Below are 20,567 nucleotides of genomic sequence, written 5' to 3' on the forward strand. Positions count from 1 at the left end.
CGGATACCTAAGGACGCTTCTGCTTTCCCTGAGTCTCGGAAAGATTAGCCAATCAATGGGAACTTGTTGGTTGCTAAGAGACCTTTGAGCTTGGCTCCACCCATGCTCAGATTTTAGCCAATGAAAATCTGTACTTTGGAGTGTTGCCGCGAAACCCGTGAGATTAATTCCGCCACCTGAATGTTTCGGCGCCTGCGCAGATTGGGAAAGGTTCTGGAAGACAGCGGAGCTGCCGCCATTTTGCGGGAAGAGGAGCAGCTCCAGTTGTAGTGGGGCTCTTACTGCTGAGTCTCTGGAAGGGAGTCGTGCTTCGCGTCCCCCGACACACCCAAAGGAACGAAGGGAACGGGGACCCCCCCCACCCTGCGGGGACCCGGAACTGGTAAGAAACCCCGAAACCGTGTCCCCCCCCCGAAACGTCACCTATGCGTGACGTTGTCGCACGGCGCCTCCCCCTGACGTCACAGGCAGAAAATGGCGTCAAGAGCAGAATTGGGCAAACTTTTAAAATTAAAAACATTTTTTGTTTACTTTGATCTGGAAGTGTTCGCTACCTAACTGTAGTCCATCGGCACCCTCGTGGCTACATCCTTTAGCGATGAAGATGCTGTTTCAAGGGTCCCAATGACTGATCTCTTTCCAGGTCCCCGCAGCCTTGACATTTAGGGTGTCCCACACTGTGAGGGAGCATCGACCCACCACGGTCTGAGAGGACATGTGGGATCCGTTTTCAGCCCCTAGTGCCACCACTCAGAGATGAGGGAATTGAGGCTTCTTCCTCAATCTTCAGCCTCTCAAAGACTCATGTTCAGTATGTTGGCCACTGTGCCCACACATCCTGTGGCGGTAGAGGAGCATAATGGGGCCACATACGAGGGTTTAGAATCGGGACACTGGCCCTCGCAGAGATGCTGCCTGTCGGTAACTTGTAGGACCATTTTTTGAAGCGTGGCCTTGGCTGTTACACAACATGGGGAATGTTTTTATCTTTCTCATTGTTTGTTTTTCTTAATTAAGCTGTCCTCAGTTTGGAGATGTTTGTGCCCAGCTCAGTTACCCGACCCAGGAGATGGCGCTACCATCACCCCTGGGACTCCAGCGTTTGGTGAATTCTGCCTGATGGGGCTGACAGTGGTTCTTCACTCTCCTTTGCCCCCGCGGCAGTGGGGCCTAAGTGCTGGCTTGGGTCTTGTCTGTGCTATGACAAGGTCCACGTAGTGCCGTGATTATGGGCCTCTAACGTAGTTTTTGAAGCAGGGTTGGAAGAAAGCACTATAATATTTTAATGTATGGGATTGAGTGGACTTTGATCCATAAGTTAGGACTCAAAGAGTTTGAAAACTCCCAACGTGAAAGCACATAGTGTTTGGGACATTCTGTTTTTAGGACATCTAGAAAGACTAAACCCAGCAAGATTGCAAGTTTCAGAGTGTGCTGGTGTTATATATGTCTGTGCTTAAATAGATTCATTCATTTGTTTCTGAAGTCTGAAAACTTTATTCCTTAGGAAGGGGTTCATTTGTCAACTTACATGAAAGTTTTTTTTGGTGTTAAGTTATCCCTATGCTGTACTAGCACTCAACAAAGAGCAGTTCTTGAAGCATTTCATTTGGAGAGTTAAAGGCAGACTGTAAAAAAGAGAAGCGTTATGACACTTAGAAAATTTGTATAAATTTGGCAGCCAAAATGAATGAAAGGGGCTTCCCTGGTGGCGCAGTGGTTGAGAGTCCGCCTGCCGATGCAGGGGACACGGGTTCGTGTCCCGGTCCGAGAAGATCCCACATGCTGTGGAGTGGCTGGGCCCGTGAGCTGTGGCCGCTGGGCCTGCATGTCCGGAGCCTGTGCTCCGCAACGGGAGAGGTCGCAGCAGTGAGAGGCCCGCGTAGTGCAAAAAAAAAAAAATGAATGAAAGGAACAGAGCTTGTAGATCAAAAACTTACTTTTAGAACCGTTTTTTCCCACAGTAGCATATGTTAAGATATATGCTGGCATATATTAAAATTAGATAGCATATATTAAAGTCAGCCTGGTTTCTAATGTTTTGTAGCATATACTGTTACACGCTGAGTATCTGTAAGCCACACAATAGGTGTGACTAATGGGACTGATTCTTTTGATATATCTATCAGAACATTAATTCTTCAGGTCAGTATATATTTAAAAATAGACATCTTGGTAAGCTGTGTACTTTTCTTTTTTAAATTTCCTTTAGGGTTTAAGTTATAAACCACATGAGAGAGCAGTAACCTGTTAGAATATTAGACTTAAGAGTCGGAAGATTTATGATCAAGGGTCAGCTCCTCCATTTGAGCTTTGTGACTTTGGGCAGTTCACAGAACCTCAGTTTTTTCATCTGTGCATTTTTAAAATCTTTCTTCCGTCCTTCTTTCCTTCTTCCCTCCCCCCCCCCTTCCTTTCTGCTGTGCCGGGTCTTAGTTCAGGCACGTGGGATCTTTAGTTGCGGCATATGGGCTTTTTACTTGCAGCATGCATGTGGGATCTAGTTCCATGACCAGGGATCGAACCTGGGCCCCCTGCATTGGGAGCACGGAGTCTTACCTGCTGGACCACCAGGGAAGTCCCTCATCTGTGCATTAGATCCAGTATTTGCTTGTAGCATATGTTACCATTGATTGTTAAATAAATGTAAGGTGTTAGTATAAGAGATTGAGTTCACTGGTTTTTAGACACACCTATTTTATTTTGGTTTGGTTTCCATTGTAAGCCTTAAATTTGGCTCCAAGTAAGTTTTATTGGTTGGCTCTTTCCAAGAATCTTATCTCTGTAACATGTTTAGCATAGTGCCTAGCAATGTTAGGTACTATAAATGATAGATATTGATATAATGATTACTTTTATTAAATCATCAAAATAGGCTATGGACTCTGAGGGCAACCAAGACAGCATGATTGGATGATGCATTAGCTGCTTTAAAGAGGACGAAGCTCTTGAGGATATGGAAAGTCTAATTATGATTAACCTCCTTGTATAGAAAGTATTTAGATTAGTTTTTTTTCAGCTTTATTAAGATATAATTGATATAAAATATAACCGTACACATTAAAGTGTACAGTTTGATGTGTTTTGATATGAGTTAACACCCATGAAACCATCACCCCTCAAATTCCAAAATGCCCTTTTATAATCCTTTCATCCGAGCCCCTTCCCACCTATTCTTAGCCCTAGGTAACCACTGGTCTGCTTTCTGTCACTACAGGTTAGTTTACATTTTCTAGAATTTTATGTAAATGAAATCATACAGTATGTATGCTTTTTTTAACCTGTTTCCTTCCACTCAGCATAATTATTTTGAGATTCATCCATGTTATGTATATTGATAATTTCAGACCAGTAATTTCTGAATAATTTATCCTATTGATTTTGTTTGGTGTCTTCTGTTTTTTTTTACTTATAGACCTGTGGTGGACAGACTTGGGAAAGACCATTGCTAGATGTGAAAGCTTGGGGTAGGCGAGAAGTCCTACTGTACCTTCCTAGACAGAAAGGCTTCAAAGTGGGACTGGTTAAGCCTATCTTAATCATGGTCTTTCTGAGTTACCCAAACTCTGGTCGGTATTGTACAGAAAATGCTTAATGATGAATCCCCTCATTATTTGTGTTGGGCGGTGGTGTGGGGAAAAGCTTAGGACTAATCTGCATTATTCTGGTATTGCTTTCTCTTGCTCCTAATTTTTAGTCATGCGTTCTTACCTTTTTATTGGAAATATGTGCCAATTTATGTTTAAACCAATTATTTATTCAGAATTTTGAACAGTAGAATGGAGGCCAAGTGTCCGTTGTAAAATAAATAGTAATTTTGAGTACCAACATTTTCTTTTCACAGGACAGGGTCTATATTGTATTTTGTCTCTACCTAGATATTCAGTTTTCTTCTAGACCCCTGACCTTTTCTAAGCCACAAAGCAGAACTCGTTCAGATCTGTAAGGTACAAAAATAAACATAGGGTAAACAACAGCGGGTAAGGTACCTTTGGAGTTCAAGAAACAGAACTGTATATCCTGAAGTCTGTTTCTTGGAGGGGGGAGGGAATGTGGGGTGCTGGAAGGGGAGGAAAAATATAAATGAGGTTCTTATGTATTGATGTCCTCTTCTCAGATCTGCTACAATGGCATCCGATGACTTTGATATAGTGATTGAGGCCATGCTGGAGGCTCCCTATAAAAAAGAGGAGGTAAGATTCCCCATCTCACTCTTGGAATTGGGCTGGTAAGGAAAAGCACTTGTGGATCATCAGTTTCAACGTTTTGTGAATCTTCTTTCCCTGTTTGTTTATTATGTGCAGTGGCTTTCATAAAAGGCATAATCTTTTTTTTTTTTTTGCGGTACATGGGCCTCTCACTGTTGTGGCCTCTCCCATTGTGGAGCACAGGCTCCGGACACGCAGGCCCAGCGGCCACGGCTCACGGGCCCAGCCGTTCCGCGGCATGTGGGATCCTCCCGGACCAGGGCACAAACCTGTGTCCCCTGCATCGGCAGGCGGACTCTCAACCACTGTGCCACCAGGGAAGCTCAAGGCATAATCTTTTAGTAAGCTCTGCTGGAGACCGATACTCAAGGGCCATGCTTACAGAAAGGGCCCCAAAAACTGGGGGTGGAGGGGACATGAAGTTGCGGTGGGAACCAGTGCTTTGCTCACAGCTCTCAGTGACACAGTAGAAGGTCAGTGTATCTCAGACATAACTCTCATTTCTCACTCTCCAGGGAAATGTTAGTGGAACAGATGTTGGGGTAGCTAAAGGTTTGACTTCAAAATCTGATCTTTTTGGGTAGTTTCCGTCCTTCTTCTCTTATTCTTTTTGTTAGGAGATCCAGGTGCTTAGAAACTGTTTAGATGATTGAGAGCTTCGATTTCATGAGCTTTCTTCCTTGTCCACTTCTTTCTTTGCCCAATGGAATCTGTGTGTCTGCCACCTGGTACCTTGTGTCATTTTCCTGGCGAACCCCTCAGGATGAGCAGCAAACTAACGAGGTTGAAAAGGAGAGCCCTAGTAACACCACCAACAGCACCAGCTGTACCGGCAGCAGTGGCAGTGGCACCAGTGGGAGCAGCACCAGTGGGGAGGCAGGCAGGTGAGTGTGGCCTGAGGAAAATGGGTTGGCAGCTTGAGGAAGGGAAGCAACTGTGTCCATTATAGAAACAGCCAGAACAGGGAGGTGGTTGCTGGTAAGACTTCTGACTTTTAGTAATGGCTCCACTGGGTCATGGGAATGATGGTGACCTGGCTTAATGATCTTCTAGTCTTCGCTTGCCAGTGTAGATTTGTGGATAGACTTGTGGATCAGTCCTAGCGTCGATGTAGTATTTCACTTGAGTAAAATAGCAAGAGGATCTCTGATTTGGAAACATGAGCTTTTGCTTGGTTTTGTGGGGGAAAATGGCCATTTCAGATGCCTGACAGCATTCAGGGCTCTGTGTAAACTGATGTCATGCCATTGCTGTGAACTTCTGCCATATTGTCTTCTAGGCTTTGGTCTTTCACTGCTTTCTGTTTCACCTTTGCTTTAGTGTCATTTCTTATCCTTGGGAGAGGTGATGAAACCTCAGTAGTAAGAGTTTATGCTCTCTTTCACAGGAAGAAGGGGAGTCGGAGCCATAGTAAAAGCAGGGATAGAAAACGCAGGTCAGTCATTCTGGGGCCGCTTGGGTTTTGAGAATTATAAATGGAAAGATACGAGGGAAAGCTATACATTAAAGGCCAGAAAGGTTGGATTGTTCTTTAAGGAGCTTAACAGTCATTGCCGTCCACAGTCGTAGTCGAGACCGTCATAGGCGGAGAAGCAGTCGGAGCCGGAGTCGAGATCGGCAGCGTCGTCACCGCAGCCGTAGCTGGGAACGTCGACATAGTAGTGAGTCACGAAGTCGAGACCGACGTCGTGAGGATCGTGTGCGCTACAGGAGTCCACCGCTTGCCACTGGGTATCACCTTTTGCTTATAAGATCACCTTTGTATCATGTTTTGGGGTAGGCAGGAGACCCAGTTACTGGAGGGGTGATACTCAGAATTGGCATGTGCGATGAGGTGCTGTAATCTGGTTTTCTCATGGTGGAAGACCCCGCACTGGGCCAGTGTGGATAAAGGTGGGTGACACGGTTTTCAGTTTGGTTGTTCTCTGTTCCGTAGGCGTAGGTATGGACACAGTAAGAGTCCTCATTTCCGGGAGAAGAGCCCAGTCAGGTGAGTGACAATGAGCACTCTTTTAGGGATTGTGAGTTATGAATAAAAAGCGGTTTGAGCCAAACCACAGGAATGTGTAGTACTTGAGGGTAGCTGAAGAATGATGACCATGTACTGGCAGGGAGGGTCTCGACGATTTTGCTCACTCTTTAGGGAGCCAGTTGATAATCTGAGTCCTGAGGAGCGGGATGCCCGCACGGTGTTCTGTATGCAGTTAGCTGCCCGCATTCGGCCTCGGGACCTGGAGGACTTTTTCTCGGCTGTTGGCAAGGTAAACCTCTTCCCCCTCTTAGTTGTCTCTGAGAAGCCTGTCTTCTATCCATCCCCCTTTATGCCCAATTCAGGATTTTCTTTTTGCCCTGGATAGGTTCGAGATGTACGTATCATCTCAGATCGGAACTCACGTCGTTCTAAGGGCATTGCCTATGTGGAATTCTGTGAGATCCAGTCTGTGCCACTTGCCATTGGGCTGACCGGACAGCGGCTGCTGGGAGTGCCTATCATTGTACAGGCCTCACAGGTGAGCAGCCTGAGAAATGGACATAAGAAGATGGAGATAATGGTGGTAGGTGTGGGGCATGACCCATCATTTCCTTCTTCCACAGGCTGAGAAAAACCGACTGGCAGCCATGGCCAACAACCTGCAGAAGGGCAGTGGTGGACCAATGCGCCTCTACGTGGGCTCCCTGCACTTCAATATCACCGAGGACATGCTCCGGGGCATCTTTGAGCCCTTTGGCAAAGTGAGTAGAAAGTGAGGGAAACCTCTGAAGGGAATCGGAAAAAGTGGGGAGGGCGAGTGTACCTTCTCGTTCTGTCTGACCATGATTAACCCATTGCGTGTTTAACAATGGCCATGTGGGTCCATGCTGGAGGAGTTGGGCTCCATCTCTGTATTCATACTGCTCAGGAGACAAATTAGGCACCATGAAATCAAATAATGGGGTCCATATGAAGTAAGATGAGTCAGAAAAAGTGTTTGGGAAAGTGATGGGCTTTATCTCATTTTTAAAATGATTTGGAGAGCTGTAATGGGTTGGTTAGAAAGTTAGAGGTATTTAGAACAATCTGGGTAGGGGACTTCCCTGGCGGTCCAGTGGTTAAGACTCCATGCTTCCACTTCGGGGGCGCAGGTTTGATCCCTGGTTGGGAAACTAAGATCCCATGTGCCACATGCTGCACATGGCCAAAAAAATAGAACAGTTTGGGTAGGAAAGATCAAAGGTGTGGCTTAGCCAAAAGATTATTGATTATTTTTCTCTATTCTGCAGATTGATAATATTGTCCTGATGAAGGACTCAGATACAGGCCGCTCTAAAGGTTATGGTTTTATTACGGTGAGTCTCTAGTCTTCAACTTTTTAATTTTAGTTTAGGTTTGTCCACTTGTCTGATTTTGCAGCTTAGCTTCATCCTCCTCCCATAGGAACTGTCTAAATGACCCATAAACCCTGGTGCCTGAAGCTTGGACTAGCCTTCTGCCCCTTGAGATGAGTGCATTGCTTGAGATCATGGCTTTGCTCCTACACTCTGTCAGTGGCACTGGTATGGGGTGTCCAGGAGGTCAACCAGCTTCCCTGGTGCTACAGCTTGCTCTCTGGGTAATAGTAACGATTCCAGGCTGCAGCTAAGAGGTTGGGGGCATGAGGGAGGTTAGGTACGGGCCTTTATAGATGTGCTTTATAGAATTGGTATATTTTCATGATGGGGTGGGAATAAGAAGGTATATACTTCTCTCTGGTCCTACCCAGTTTGAAGCAGTTTCCCCATTGAGAAATATCTTTATATTTAAATACCACTATAGGGAAAACAGTAAGGCCACCTAATAGTGGGCAAGTCTCACCTTTTCCTGACACTCCAACAAAATTGTTTCCAATTCCCATAACTGGTTCTTCCAGCCCCATGTGACTCCAGGCTAGGACTGGCTGCCAGCCACAAAGTCTAATAGAAGCTGATATTTTCTGGGCTCAATCTAGGCAGCATACACCCCCCCAGTTGCCTGCAGGGCAGAGGGGAGGTAGGTTGTGTTCTACCGTGGGAATTGCTCATCTCAGAAGTATCTGGTAAAAGCAAGCCACCTATACCACCTGCCTAGGAACTGTCAGTACCACATGCCAGGCCCTAGGACAGGTAATACCAGAGTAAATAAAGCCAGCTGTGCTGTTCATGGTGGCAAGTACCTTTTCTAGCTCCCTGTGTGTCTCAGATGCAGAAAGGCTTCTGTGGGACCTTTTTGCCCTTGTGTTCCTGCCTTTTAGGTCAACACCCTTGACACATAAACAGCAGACTGGGAATCCTCTTTATGCCAGGCTGCTGCTAGTGCTGCTGCTGGAAGGGATGAGAGAGTAGAGGCCTTCTGGCCAGTGGGCCAGAGTCAGCCGCACTGGGGTGGGGTGGGAGTGGGGGTGCAGTCTCGCTTTCAGTACCAGGGTGTGCACCTTCCTGAGCCTGGGCTCTGGAGTTCCACGTTCCTGGTTCTTGACTAAGGACTGAAACTTACTAGTCCTGAGGGCTGAAATTAAAGCTCAGGAGCCTTGGATCTCCGCCTGTCTTACTTCCATTTGATATGTCCATTTGTGAAACAGCCTATCAGGCTGGGCTCCCTACAAATGATGCACTGTTAGGTTCTCAGTGGAGCTGGAGATTGAAAAGCGATTGCCCTTGAGTCAGCTGGAAAAGGTCTTTTTTAGAGAACTATTTGCGGGCATGGGGATCTTAGGTCACATTCCCTGGGAAAGAAAAGTTTGAGCCACAGTGAGCATGCAATTTTCATGGGACAGTAGGACGAGAGAGTATTAGTGGGGCTTTGAGAGCATGTCTGTGGCCAGGAGGTACCTGATATGACCTGGGTTTCTTGTAGTTCTCTGACTCTGAGTGTGCCCGCCGGGCCCTGGAACAGTTGAATGGCTTTGAGCTTGCTGGTCGGCCTATGAGGGTTGGCCATGTGACCGAGCGACTGGATGGTGGCACAGACATCACTTTTCCTGATGGAGACCAGGATCTGGATCTGGGATCAGCTGGTGGACGTTTGCAGCTCATGGCCAAATTGGCAGAAGGTAGGGCTTCTCTGCAGAGTGAAGAACATGGCGTTGAATTTTACATCAAGGGTTAGGACTTAACCCCACCTCGTCTTTTCCTCTGAGGCTCTGGAATCCAGCTGCCGACCACTGCTGCTGTTGCCCAAGCTGCTGCCTTGCAACTGAATGGAGCAGTTCCTTTGGGGGCCCTGAACCCAGCGGCTTTGACGGGTAGGCTTGGACTTGGGAAAGGGAGAGAAGGGTCGGGCCTGGAAGGCAGGAATGCTCTGTGCTAACTCCCTTGTCTCTCTTTGTTCCAGCTCTGAGTCCGGCCCTGAACCTCGCCTCCCAGGCAATCGCCTCCCAGTGCTTCCAGCTTTCCAGCCTCTTTACCCGCCAAACCATGTGAGTCTCAAGGCCCAGCTCATTTCAGTGTTCACAGTTAACTTTCTTTCCTCTGGCTTCCCGTTTACATCTTCTCCATGCCACAGGTAATTAGTGGCGCAGTCCACTGCCTACCTGTGCCTCTGGGTCCTGCCACTCCCTTCTCCACGTCTACCCTTCCATGGCCCCTTCTCTCCATTCTGTGGACCAAACCATCCTGAGGGTGTGAACATTGACGGTGGGGGAACTGGGACCCCCTAGGACACCAAGAAGAGCTCCTGCCCACCGCAGCCGCAGTGGGAATGGACTCTGGTGAGCAAAGCTGCCAGTTGAAGAGAACAGAATCTGCACTTGAATTGAACATCTGTTTCTCTGTATTTATCGTCTCCTGGGATGACCTTCCTTGCCCTTTACAACCACCTCTTACTGATTCCTTGATTCCTCCCCCATTGGGAAGGCCATAGGGCATTAACTGAAGGAACTAACCGCTCTTTGCCTGCCTGTACCTTTACTGTACAGTCTGTCACGGAAAACCTTTAAGACCTCTGGTCTGTGAGGACTTTGGGGTTTGAGGGAGTGAACCTTGAAAGTGCTGGCTTGCTGCTACAAGGGCCCTGGAAGATAGCACAGACGTGTGTTGGGAAGCCTGCCTTAAACCTTAGCTTGGGGCCAGAACTGCTACTGTGGGCTCAACATCTTGCTGGGAGGTGTGGGAATGATCTCTCCTGCCAGCCATTTTGGATGTCTTAGGGGCATTCGGGAGTTCAGTGAAAGGTGGGGTACCTTTCTGGTATCTTCCATCTTCCTTTGTGTAGTTGTCCTTCCTTTGGCCCAGGGTGGGAGGATGGAGGGGAGGCTGCTTCTCTCCACCACTTCCATGTGCCTCTGGAGACTGTGGGCTCAGGCCCAGCTGGGCACACGTGAGTCCTTCTCACTGTATTTTATACCCTTGTGTCTGTGTACATAAATATAAATATATATATATATATAAACTTTGTACAAAAGGCAGGTCCCACGGTTGTGGCGGTGGCTGCCCATGTGTGGTCTCGGTCCAGTGGTGTGTCTGTCTGACGTTAACTTCTCCTGAGCCAAAACCACGAATGGTTCTAGGGATATAAAACATTTGTAATGCTATTAAGTTTTCTTTTCTTTATTTTAATTTTTTAAATATCTGATCTTTAGAAAGAAAAACAGACAAAAGGCACACATGCCATCTGTATCTGCTTTATACTCCTGTGGTCTTTATGCCCTGTGGTCTCCTTCTGTCTTTATCTTGATTATCTCCAAACCTCCCTGCCTAGTGGACAGACCTCCAGGCTCCCTCTCTCTGCCTGGGGACAGATCTTGTCTTTCCACCAGATGGCAGTGTGACAGTAGCACATTCTGCACCTTGCTCTAAGGGTGTTTCGTGATCCTGAGGAGCTTAAGTACCAGAGAAGCCTTCTAAGCTCACCATTCTTACTTTGTTGAGCTCTGTACCCGCCTTTGGACCTTTTTGTAGTAGACATCCAGTCCAATATCCAAAGGGGTTTGGGCATTATACATCAGGGCTCCCCAGGCCTTAAGTCTGTCATTGTTTGCCCTTTCAGTCCCCCCAACTCTTCTTTCCAATGGCTTTGATAACACAGGCCTGAGTCCGATTGATGAATTTCCAGGGAGCTGAGTATTCCACACATGGCCCTTCCAAAGGTGAGGGCACACCTTCCTCTGCCTGCTTTGTAAGGCTTAGAACAAGGGGCTAGTCCAGAGCCTGGCTCACCAACTAGGGACCAACCAAAAGGAGAAGGTCTGAAGTTCAGGGACAGGGCTCTGTGGGCTTCCTCCATTCTTTACTGGTCTCTGTGCAACAGAATGTTGAGAGTGTATTGTCATGCTAAAAATTTGGATAATTGCTGCTAGGTTTTAACTTGTCAGTTAAGGCTTCTAAGCAGAATGATGGTTTTTTAGTGGTTAGCTTATGACGTTGCTCTTTACACTGCAGTGTTAAGTACCTGAAACCTACTTGTGGCATAAAAGGCCACTGGGACTCTGGAGGGACTTCCAGGCTGCTGCAGTCTCACCCACTGTCACCCCTACCCCTTCCCTGTACTAATTTGCTCTCTGGACCTGGGAGAAGGGAAGGAGGCCACGTTATTTTCAGGTAGGAGCAGCTGACTAAGGCCCAGTCCTTTGCAGTTATTGATGCAGCTGCTAAGGCAACCTGACCTCAGTGCAGACCATTTTTATGCATCCTCCTGAGGCTATGGGCCAGGCCTCCTCATGGCAGTCTTGAACATCTTCAAACTGTAGGTACCCCCAGGCCTTGCTTCCTGCCCTCAGGTGGGCCCCCCGCACTGCTCAGTTTCCTTATACTCCCATTCCTAGCTGCTTTGGCCTTCCTGCATTTTGGGTCCTTCCACCTCAGTTCTTCCTTGCTCCTTGTTCTTAGAGGCTTGCGTAGCTTTTTGCTGGGAGAGAGACAAGGGTGGAAGTAAGGGAATGTCAAAGACAACTTCTTTTCTAGTCTTAACCTACATAAGGTGACAACGTCTAGTGGGTAACAGCCAGTGTCACTGCGTGTGACTCAGTGCCTTCTTATTATTCATCCTTCTGTAGAGGGTGGTTGGAGTGGAGAGAAGGGGCAGTGAACAGCCTCTGGGCCCAGCCTAATGTAAAGGAGCCTCCCTCAACCTCCTGCCTGAGCATGGTGGCTAAGGTGGGAGTAGAGATGAGACTGTTGCCCAGGTCTGTTCCCAGCGCAGTTAGAATTTCCCCACGAGTCCTCAATTCTAAATGGGATTTTTCACTTGACTTTCGGCTTATAGCCTCCACTTCTCTCTTTTCTAAGGCAGTGGCATTCCTCCCTGTTCTTTAAACTGCTGTGTTCTTTACATTGGGATTCACCCTACTTCTTTCTTAGGCTCTGTGGGCTACCAGTGGAAGCAGGGCTGTGACCTATGAACCTTTAGTCTTGGTGCTTCTAAGGAAGGGAAATGAGCTAAAAACTTGGAGGTATTCTGTCACAGCCCCTGTTTTCTATTCAAGAGTCTGGTGCGAATCAGGAAGTATTACTTGGACAGGGATTTCCCTGGTGGTCCAGTGGGTAAGACTCCACGCTCCCAATGCAGGGCGGCCCAGGTTCGATCCCTGGTCAGGGAACTAGATCCTGCATGCATGCCGCAACCAAGAAGCTTGCATGCTGCAACTGGAAAAAATTAAGTGGGGGGGAGTATTACTTGGACAGTGCGAAGAGGCTGTCCTGGCACCAAAAAGTGGAGCGGTTAACAATTAATGAGAATTTACGTTTATGCAGGATTTGGTGTGGGTTAGGCATTGTTCTAATCATTTTATATGTATTGAATTGTTTAATCCTCACAACGACCCCTCTGAAGTAGATTCTTTTATTATCTTTACTTTGTTAATGAGGAAACTGATACCCCAAAGGTTAAGTAACTTGTCCCCCGATAATGCAGTTAGCAAGTTTGGGATTTCAGTCCAGTCTAGCTTCAGATCCCTTGATCTTAATCTTAACCTGCCTCAGCAACACTGTGGAAGCCAAAGCCTTGGAGTCATGGGGAAGTGTCACTTTTTCTGTCTCTTTACTCATAGTTCTCAGTATATCCTGAATTCTTCCACTTCCATGTCTACTGTCTTGTTCTCTTTTCCTGCCCCTCTTTACTGGTCAAAATCCTGTCCTTTAAGACTGATGATTTCCTAGTTGAAGTTGATTTTCCTTTTCAGTATTCTTGGTCCTATGTAGGTCTTATTCTGACTTTATTTACAGTTCTTTGTAAACTCTGTTACTAGATGGTTATAGCTTGATGAAGCCAGTCATAGATGTGTCTTTTTCATTACTGGTTTTTTTTTTTGCTGTACGCGGGCCTCTCACTGTTGTGGCCTCTCCCATTGCGGAGCACAGGCTCCGGACGCGCAGGCTCAGCAGCCATAGCTCATGGGCCCAGCCGCTCGGTGGCATGTGGGATCTTCCCGGACCGGGGCACGAACCCGCATCCCCTGCATCGGCAGGCGGACTCTCAACCCTGCGCCACCAGGGAAGCCCATTCATTACTGTTTTGTTTGCACATATTTCGTATCTGTTGAGTTGAATTAATTCCCCTCAGTTCAAGTCAGAGCCAGGCTTTCCAGAGGCTGTCCCTTCTAGCCTGCTTTTCCTAGCAGTCTCGTCCATTTCTTCCTCACCGCTGGAAGAGAGGAGGCAGCTTTACTCTTTTTGGTGTTACCATGGTAGCCTGTGAAGCTTTCTAAAGTGCTGCTTGCCACCACGAGAGACTGATGTTTCCATGACAACCAGGTGAAGTCAGTAGTCATGAGCTGAATGCAGGAAAGGAGTTCTGATCTGAAGCTGTGTGTCTGAATCTTCTGACTTCAGATATCCCCCCCTTCCCTCCCAACTTTTGCACTCTATATCCAGAATTGATTGCTTGCAAAGTGTATTCTTTTTTTTTTTTTTTTGGCTGCATTGTGTCTTCGTTGCAGTGTGAAGGCTTCTCATTGCAGTGGCTTCTTGTTGCAGAGCACGGGCTCTAGGCGCACAGGCCTTTACAGTTGCGGCACGCAGGCTCAGTAGTTGTGGCACGCGGGCTCAGTAGTTGTGGCTCGCAGGCTCTAGAGTGCAGGCTCAGTAGTTGTGGTACATGGGCTTAGTTGCTCCACAGCATGTGGGATCTTCCCGGACCAGGCCTCGAACCTGTGTCTCCTGCATTGGCAGGCGGATTCTTAACCACTGCGCCGCCAGGGAAACCCCTCAAAGTGTGTTCTTGGTTGAGAGAGCTCTGTGTGAGGTGAAGCAGACCAGTCAACTTAGATCGTGTGGGAAGATGGAGGCAAGGAAAGAGATGATCAAAGATCACTTTTAAAAGTTGGATGAGTTCTCTTGGCTCTCCGAGACGATCTGCTCTCAGGAGCCCTTAAGGAGTTGGGTGGAGTTACTGGAGACCCATTAAGCAGTTATTTTTGAGGGCAGTGGGTGGATGAGGTGCCTGAAGATTGGAAAAGAGCCAGTCGGTGCTGGATTGCAAGAGGGAAACAATGACCTTGGAAATCAGAGACTTGTCAGACTCTTGCCAATATTCCAGAAAGGATGGGAACTTGAGTCAGCTTTCAAGCATCCTGAAGCCTACCTGTTTAAAATGAATGGTGCTGAGAATTAGCCTCCTTCTCCCACTTCCTGGGCCCAACCAGGGGACCTCCACCCTGTAGCAGAAAGATCATACTCTAGAACACCACCAAGTGGTTCCGATCTCTCTTCTGCCACAAACCAGCTGAGTAAGCTTAGGTGTTACTTCTCTAACTCAGACTCCTCCCTTTTAGAAAGGAGATGATAACAGTAGTACCTGTCTCGGGGATGTTGTGAGGATTCAATGAAATGATAACCTGTAGAGGCCTTAGAACTTGATAGCTTCCCATTCCTCTGGATGCCTACATACTTGACTTTCTACCTGACCTAATTCTCCTCCCCAACTTTGAGAATGCTCGAGATTTACAGGGGCAGAACTGATGGTGGGGCAATGGTGAAAATAAACCTTCATTGTTCCTGGGCTAAAGTCCCAGGCTTACAAGGTCCTAGGTCACACACAGTCAGGCTACCTTTCAGGAAAACAAATCCCACTGGTCAAATCTCTTTATACTTGAAACTCTATAATCAGGTAACAACCAGATGGCTTTGGAAAATCAAGGTGGGCCCCTCAAGTACCTTCAGGATACCTAGTGCCCTTTGCTTGGTCTGGCTAGGGAAAATCCCAGAGCAGTCTCTGTTATAGTCCTTTGCAAGCATCCCCCCTAATCTCCCCCAAGCATTCCTATAGCACCTGTCTTTGTGGTCTCCAGAGCCTAGCCCTACCTACTCTGGCAGTTTCCTTTCAGAATAGTGTTTTAAATCAGCACAGGTCCTCTGCCTAAAGTTGTAATTTGAACAGAAAAACGGGAAACTGTAGTATAATACCACCCTTAGGCTTCAGTTGCCAATCTTCCCCCCAAAACTACCCAAACAAGAAATCCGATAATGGGTTACCTGTGAGTCTTGCGGGAGGCTGTTGGACTTTGTGGACCACAACTTAAATTTGTATCTCCAGAGTGGTGCCATGCTTTGAGAGATTAGCATGTTACATGGTTGCCTGAATAAGGGACCAGACACAGGTTGCAAAAAAACATTGCTTCTAGGGCTTCCCTGGTGGCTCAGTGGTTGAGAGTCCGCCCGCCGATGCAGGGGACGCGGGTTCGTGCACCGGTCCGGGAAGATCCCACATGCTGCAGAGTAGCTAGGCCCGTGAGCCATGGCCGCTGAGCCTGCGCGTCCGGAGCCTGTGCTCCGCAACGGGAGAGGCCACAACAGTGAGAGGCCCGTGTACCGCAAACAAAAACAAAAACAAAAGAAAAACATTGCTTCTAAATCAACTATACTCCAATAAAAATTTTTTAAAAAAGAAAAATAATAATTTTTGTAAAAAGCATTACTTTCCACTGCTCATTTGTATAATCATGAAGATATTTGCATTTTTATCTAGTCCTCATGATTATCCTACAGGATAGGTATTATTATCCTCATTTTATTTATTTATCTATTTATTGGCCACGCCTTATGGCAGGCAGGATCTTAGTTCCCACCGGAAGCGCAGAGTCCTAACCAGTGGGCCGCCAGGGAAGCCCTTATTCTCCTTTTATAATTGGGAAGAGCTGAGGTTCAGAAAGACAAGAGAGGTTAAGAGTGACTTTCTCCATAGACTTCCATCCAGAAAATAGTGAGCCTGAGTGCCAGGTAAAAGGCTTGCACAGCCCCATTGAATTTATATTCATGCCTTGAGTTTACAAGGCCACCAAGCTGTAGAGTCATGACATCAAGACTCAAATTCCTTGAGTATTTCCATCAGAGAGCCACCAGGTGATAAAGGACTAAGAAGCAGAATGCTCTTGTCTGGTTTTGGGACCCTTTGACATCCTCCCAAATTTTGCTTCCTTCTGTACAGGGAGGGTCTTTACCTCATCATGTGGCAGGCTGCCCACCATTTCTCCTGTACATTTGCTCATGTGGTTTTGCCGCAAGACATTTCTTTTCCTTCTTTCCCCCATCTATCTACAGCCTATTGTATAACCTTCAAGGCCCAGTTCCTAAAACATGTCTTCCAAATGTTCTGTCTCTTCCATTCAGACTCTTAGAGCACGTGATATAGCTTGCAGTTAGATAGTCAGAATGTGGTATAGTTTGCTGCTGTTTTGGCCATGGTAGTGCTGCCTCCAACTTGGCCTGTCTCTCCAGCTCAATTGTAAGCTGCTTGAGGGCAGGGATAGTGCCTTATCGGTATTTGTTTCTCTGTAGGGCCCAGCACAGTGACTGGCATATGGCAGTACTTGAGCAGAGCAACAAGCATTTATAGATGAAGGATTAAAACGTCCAGGAAGATTTTACTTAGACTGATGTGGATTGGAACAATTAGATTAATAAAAAGATGTATGTATGGGTGGACTTTCTGGGGGTGAGGATTTAATGCAGAAGACTTGCGGAGTGTCCTTCCATGACTCCGGTAGTCCTTCAGAAGAGGAGAGCCCCTGTTCCAGTCTCTAAAGAGGGTTAGATGCAGCAGGGCAGAAAGGCCCAGTTGTAAGCGGAGGCCCAGAGCAGAGGGATAACTTCTAAGACAGGACTGGCCTCACTTCTGGCCTCTCAGGGAGAGAACACCCAGTCTATGCTCTTGGCCAATGAGGAGGCCTTGTGGGCCAGGAGGCATGGGGTTAGTAGAGGTTGGGCAGGGACTGGGCTGATAAGGGAGCACAGACCCCAAGTCAAAATTACAGTGGTTAAGAGGAGCACGGGGCTTCCCTGGTGACTCAGTGGTTAAGAATCCGCCTGCCAATCTGCCTGCTCGAACCCAGGTTCAAGCCCTGGTCCGGGAAGATCCCACATGCCCGGAGCAACTAAGCCCGTGCACCACAACTACTGAGCCTGCGCTCTGGAGCCCGCATGCCACAACTACTGAAGCCCGTGCACCTAGAGCCCATGCTCCGCAACAGGAGAGGCCACCGCAGTGAAAAGCCTGCACACCGCAACAAAGAGTAGCCCCTGCTCTCTGCAATTAGAGAAAGCCGCGCGCAGCAACAAAGACCCAACAGAGCCAAAAATAATAAATAAATAAATTTATTTTAAAAAAAAAAGAGGCGCATGAGGGCAGAGAGGATCTTACCTGGCACAGGCAGCTCAGCATCGGGCCCCTTTGCTGGTCTCATGCCAGCGCAGATCAGCAGCCTGGGCTTACTTTGCCTTGATCAGAGGGAGGGAGAAGAGTGGCTAGGATCTCAGAGAAGACCCCACCTCTCCCAAGTCTAGCAGGAGTGGGGCTTCAGCTTCTGTCTGTTCTGAGCTCTTTCCTGTAGGCGTCTGGAGGGAACACACAGATGGGTCGGGCTGATGGAACTGGCTGAGTTGGGGGGAGGGAAGCTTGTGGCGTGTGTGGCTCCCCTCATGGGGGAGGTCCTGCTGTCATCATCTTTAGACTTCTGCCACATGAAAGGCACTGGGCCTTCTGGTTCCTCATTCTCCCCTCCTGCCACATTTGACCAGTGGTGGTACTCTTCCTTTAGAAAACCCTCCTCCCTGGGCAATAGCCACTACCAGCTCAACCCTAGTTCCTCCACCACTTCTTTGGCAGCTGCATCCCCACCTTCTCTATCTGCCTGTCCCCAGGATTCTCTCTTTGGTCCCTCTTCTTTCTCTGGAACACCAAAGCTTTGTTTTGTTTTAAATGATTTAGCTTAGGGACTTCCCTGGTGGCACAGCGGTTAAGAATCCGCCTGCCAATGCAGGGGACATGGGTTCGATCCCTGGTCCGGAAAGATCCCACATGCTGCGGAGCAACTGAACCCATGCGCCACAAATACTGAGGCTGTGAGCCACAACTACTGAGCCCTCGTGCCACAACTACTGAAGCCTGCATGCCTAGAGCCCGTGCTTTGCAACAAGAGAAGCCACCACAATGAGAAGCCTGCCCACCGCAACAAAGTAGCCCCCGCTCTCCACAACTAGAGAAAACCCGCGAGCAGCAACAAAGACCCAATGCAGCCAAAAATAAATAAATTTATTTTAAAAAGTTATTTATTTAGCCATAGTTAAAAACCCAAAAGGTAGAAAAAAGGCATGCAGTGAAAAGTAAACCTCCTACACTTGTCGTCCACCCACCCAGTTCCCCTTCTCAGCAGCAGTCAGTACCATCCCGGCTTGTGATTTGTTGGGTCACAGACCCCTTTGGAAATCTGATGAAATTCATGAACCTATTAGACAAATGCATGACAGCACAAACGCATCAGATTGTACCATTTCACAAGAATCACAGACCCCTAAAACCCATGTGTGGTTTGAGGCTAAGGATCCCAGCCTGTATTGCACCCTCTTAGTCTCTCCCTTAGTGGGTCCCTGGTGCAAAATGAAAATGCAGGGTTCCTTCTTCAAGGAGCCTCGTTCAAGTGACAGCAGAGCATTAAACTAAGCATGGGGCCCTGTGCGACTGCCCTGCATCTCATCCTTTCCTCTGGCTTTTCTACTACCATTGGTATGGCAATTATTCTCCTATCTGTGTCTCTTGCCCTACCTTGTTCTGAATTTCAGACTCAGCTGTCCAGGGATGTATTTCTGAGCATCTCAAACTCAAGAGTCTCCAAAATGGAGCCATTTACCGGCTACCTCCCCTGCCCCCTAACTCCCAGTTCCTCACCATCCTCCCATCACCTGCAACTTCTCCCTGTCTTTATACCCAGCCACTCAGTTGCAAGTCCCACAGATTCTGACTGTACGTTCCATGCCGCCTCTCCTTTCCCACTGCCATCTCCCTCAGTGTGGTCCTTCATTACCTTCCATGTGTATTTCTGTGATTGTCCCCTAAACTCATCTCTTCAGGCCTTGCCTCTGCTGCTTCAGTCCATCTCCTTGCCTCCCCTTCCCAAAGGACCAGCCCCATCATGTCACTTACACACTCAAAACCCTTCAGTGACTCTCACTGCCTACAGAATTGGGCACAAACTCCTTTGCCTGGCATTTAAGGTCCTTTGCAATAGGGCTCCCAAACTTCTTTTCAGTGCTCATCTCAGCCCTCCTCTTCATGTCCCTGAGGTTTCAACGCAACTATAGGACCATCTGGTCCCTTAACGCGCCCAGTGTGTTTTCCTGCAGTTTACAATTTGCACTGCCGCTGTTCCTGGTCCCCAGAGTTTAGAGCTGGCTTACGCCACTATAGCCGTGTAATTTCTCTGGCCCTTTTACCACAGCCACTGCCCATGGCTCTGCCCATAGTGTCCCCTGCATTCTTTCTACTGTCCCTCTCCCTCTTCCCCTAATCCTCACTGAAGGGGAACCTCAGATGTAAGGCTGGATACAATCACCATTAAGTATCAAGAAGACGAGAGTGCAATCCCAGCTCTTGCTTATTGACCTCAGGCAAGTTACTGTTTCTTCCACAGTAAAAGAGGTAGTGACACCATATAGTCATTAAAGAATTGAGATAAATAAAGTCCTAAGGATAGTGTCATTATTCATATCATCATCTCATCACCTGTGCTGGGCTGGTCCCCCTTGGCTCCTCCCCAGCTGCAAGGACTCAGGAGACATCTCATCCCTCTTTCCATCGAGTTCTGGGAAGTTGGGTGGGGTAGAGTGGAGGCCTGGCCCTCAGGTGCTCGGGTAGCTGTATTGTATGTCTAGGGGTGAGGGGAACTGCTGCCTCTGCTCTTTGTTCAGACTCTTAGCTCAGGCAGCAGCAGGCGTGGGCGTCCCCAGGGGAGGCACTGACAGCTTCAGTTCTCACAGGGACCTTGCAGGTGACAGCTGGGGAGGTGCAGGCCAACCCTATCACGCCCCAGCTGATGGGCCTCCCTGTTGGATGTGGCTCCACCTTGAAGCAGCCCAGGCCACAGCTGAGTGTACTTCTAGGCGCAAAATGTAGCCTCCAGGGCTTCCCTGGTGGCGCAGTGGTTGAGAGTCCGCCTGCCG

The 20,567-nt window shown here is 47.9% G+C and overlaps 1 protein-coding gene across 6 annotated transcripts; it reads left to right on the forward strand.

The window, feature by feature from the left end:
• The first annotated feature begins 69 nt into the window (after positions 1-69).
• Positions 70-13,336, forward strand: RBM23 (RNA binding motif protein 23). 6 transcript variants are annotated; one of them, XM_079908691.1, is made up of 14 exons: positions 70-382; positions 3,416-3,947; positions 4,118-4,193; positions 4,971-5,092; positions 5,596-5,643; positions 5,772-5,939; positions 6,145-6,198; positions 6,352-6,469; positions 6,566-6,718; positions 6,804-6,941; positions 7,470-7,535; positions 9,058-9,253; positions 9,341-9,445; positions 9,535-13,335. In XM_079908691.1, the coding sequence occupies exons 3-14, from the start codon at positions 4,128-4,130 to the stop codon at positions 9,621-9,623; spliced, it is 1,323 nt and encodes a 440-aa protein (XP_079764817.1). In that variant the 5' UTR covers positions 70-382; positions 3,416-3,947; positions 4,118-4,127; the 3' UTR covers positions 9,624-13,335. The 6 variants fall into 6 exon arrangements, with proteins under 6 accessions (XP_079764817.1, XP_079764819.1, XP_079764820.1 ...); XM_079908693.1 differs by having other exon boundaries at positions 3,845-3,947; XM_079908694.1 differs by having other exon boundaries at positions 3,879-3,947.
• The last annotated feature ends 7,231 nt before the right edge of the window (positions 13,337-20,567 follow it).

This window comes from Stenella coeruleoalba, assembly GCF_951394435.1.
Source record: "Stenella coeruleoalba genome assembly, chromosome: 2".
Taxonomy (NCBI): Eukaryota; Metazoa; Chordata; class Mammalia; order Artiodactyla; family Delphinidae; genus Stenella; species Stenella coeruleoalba.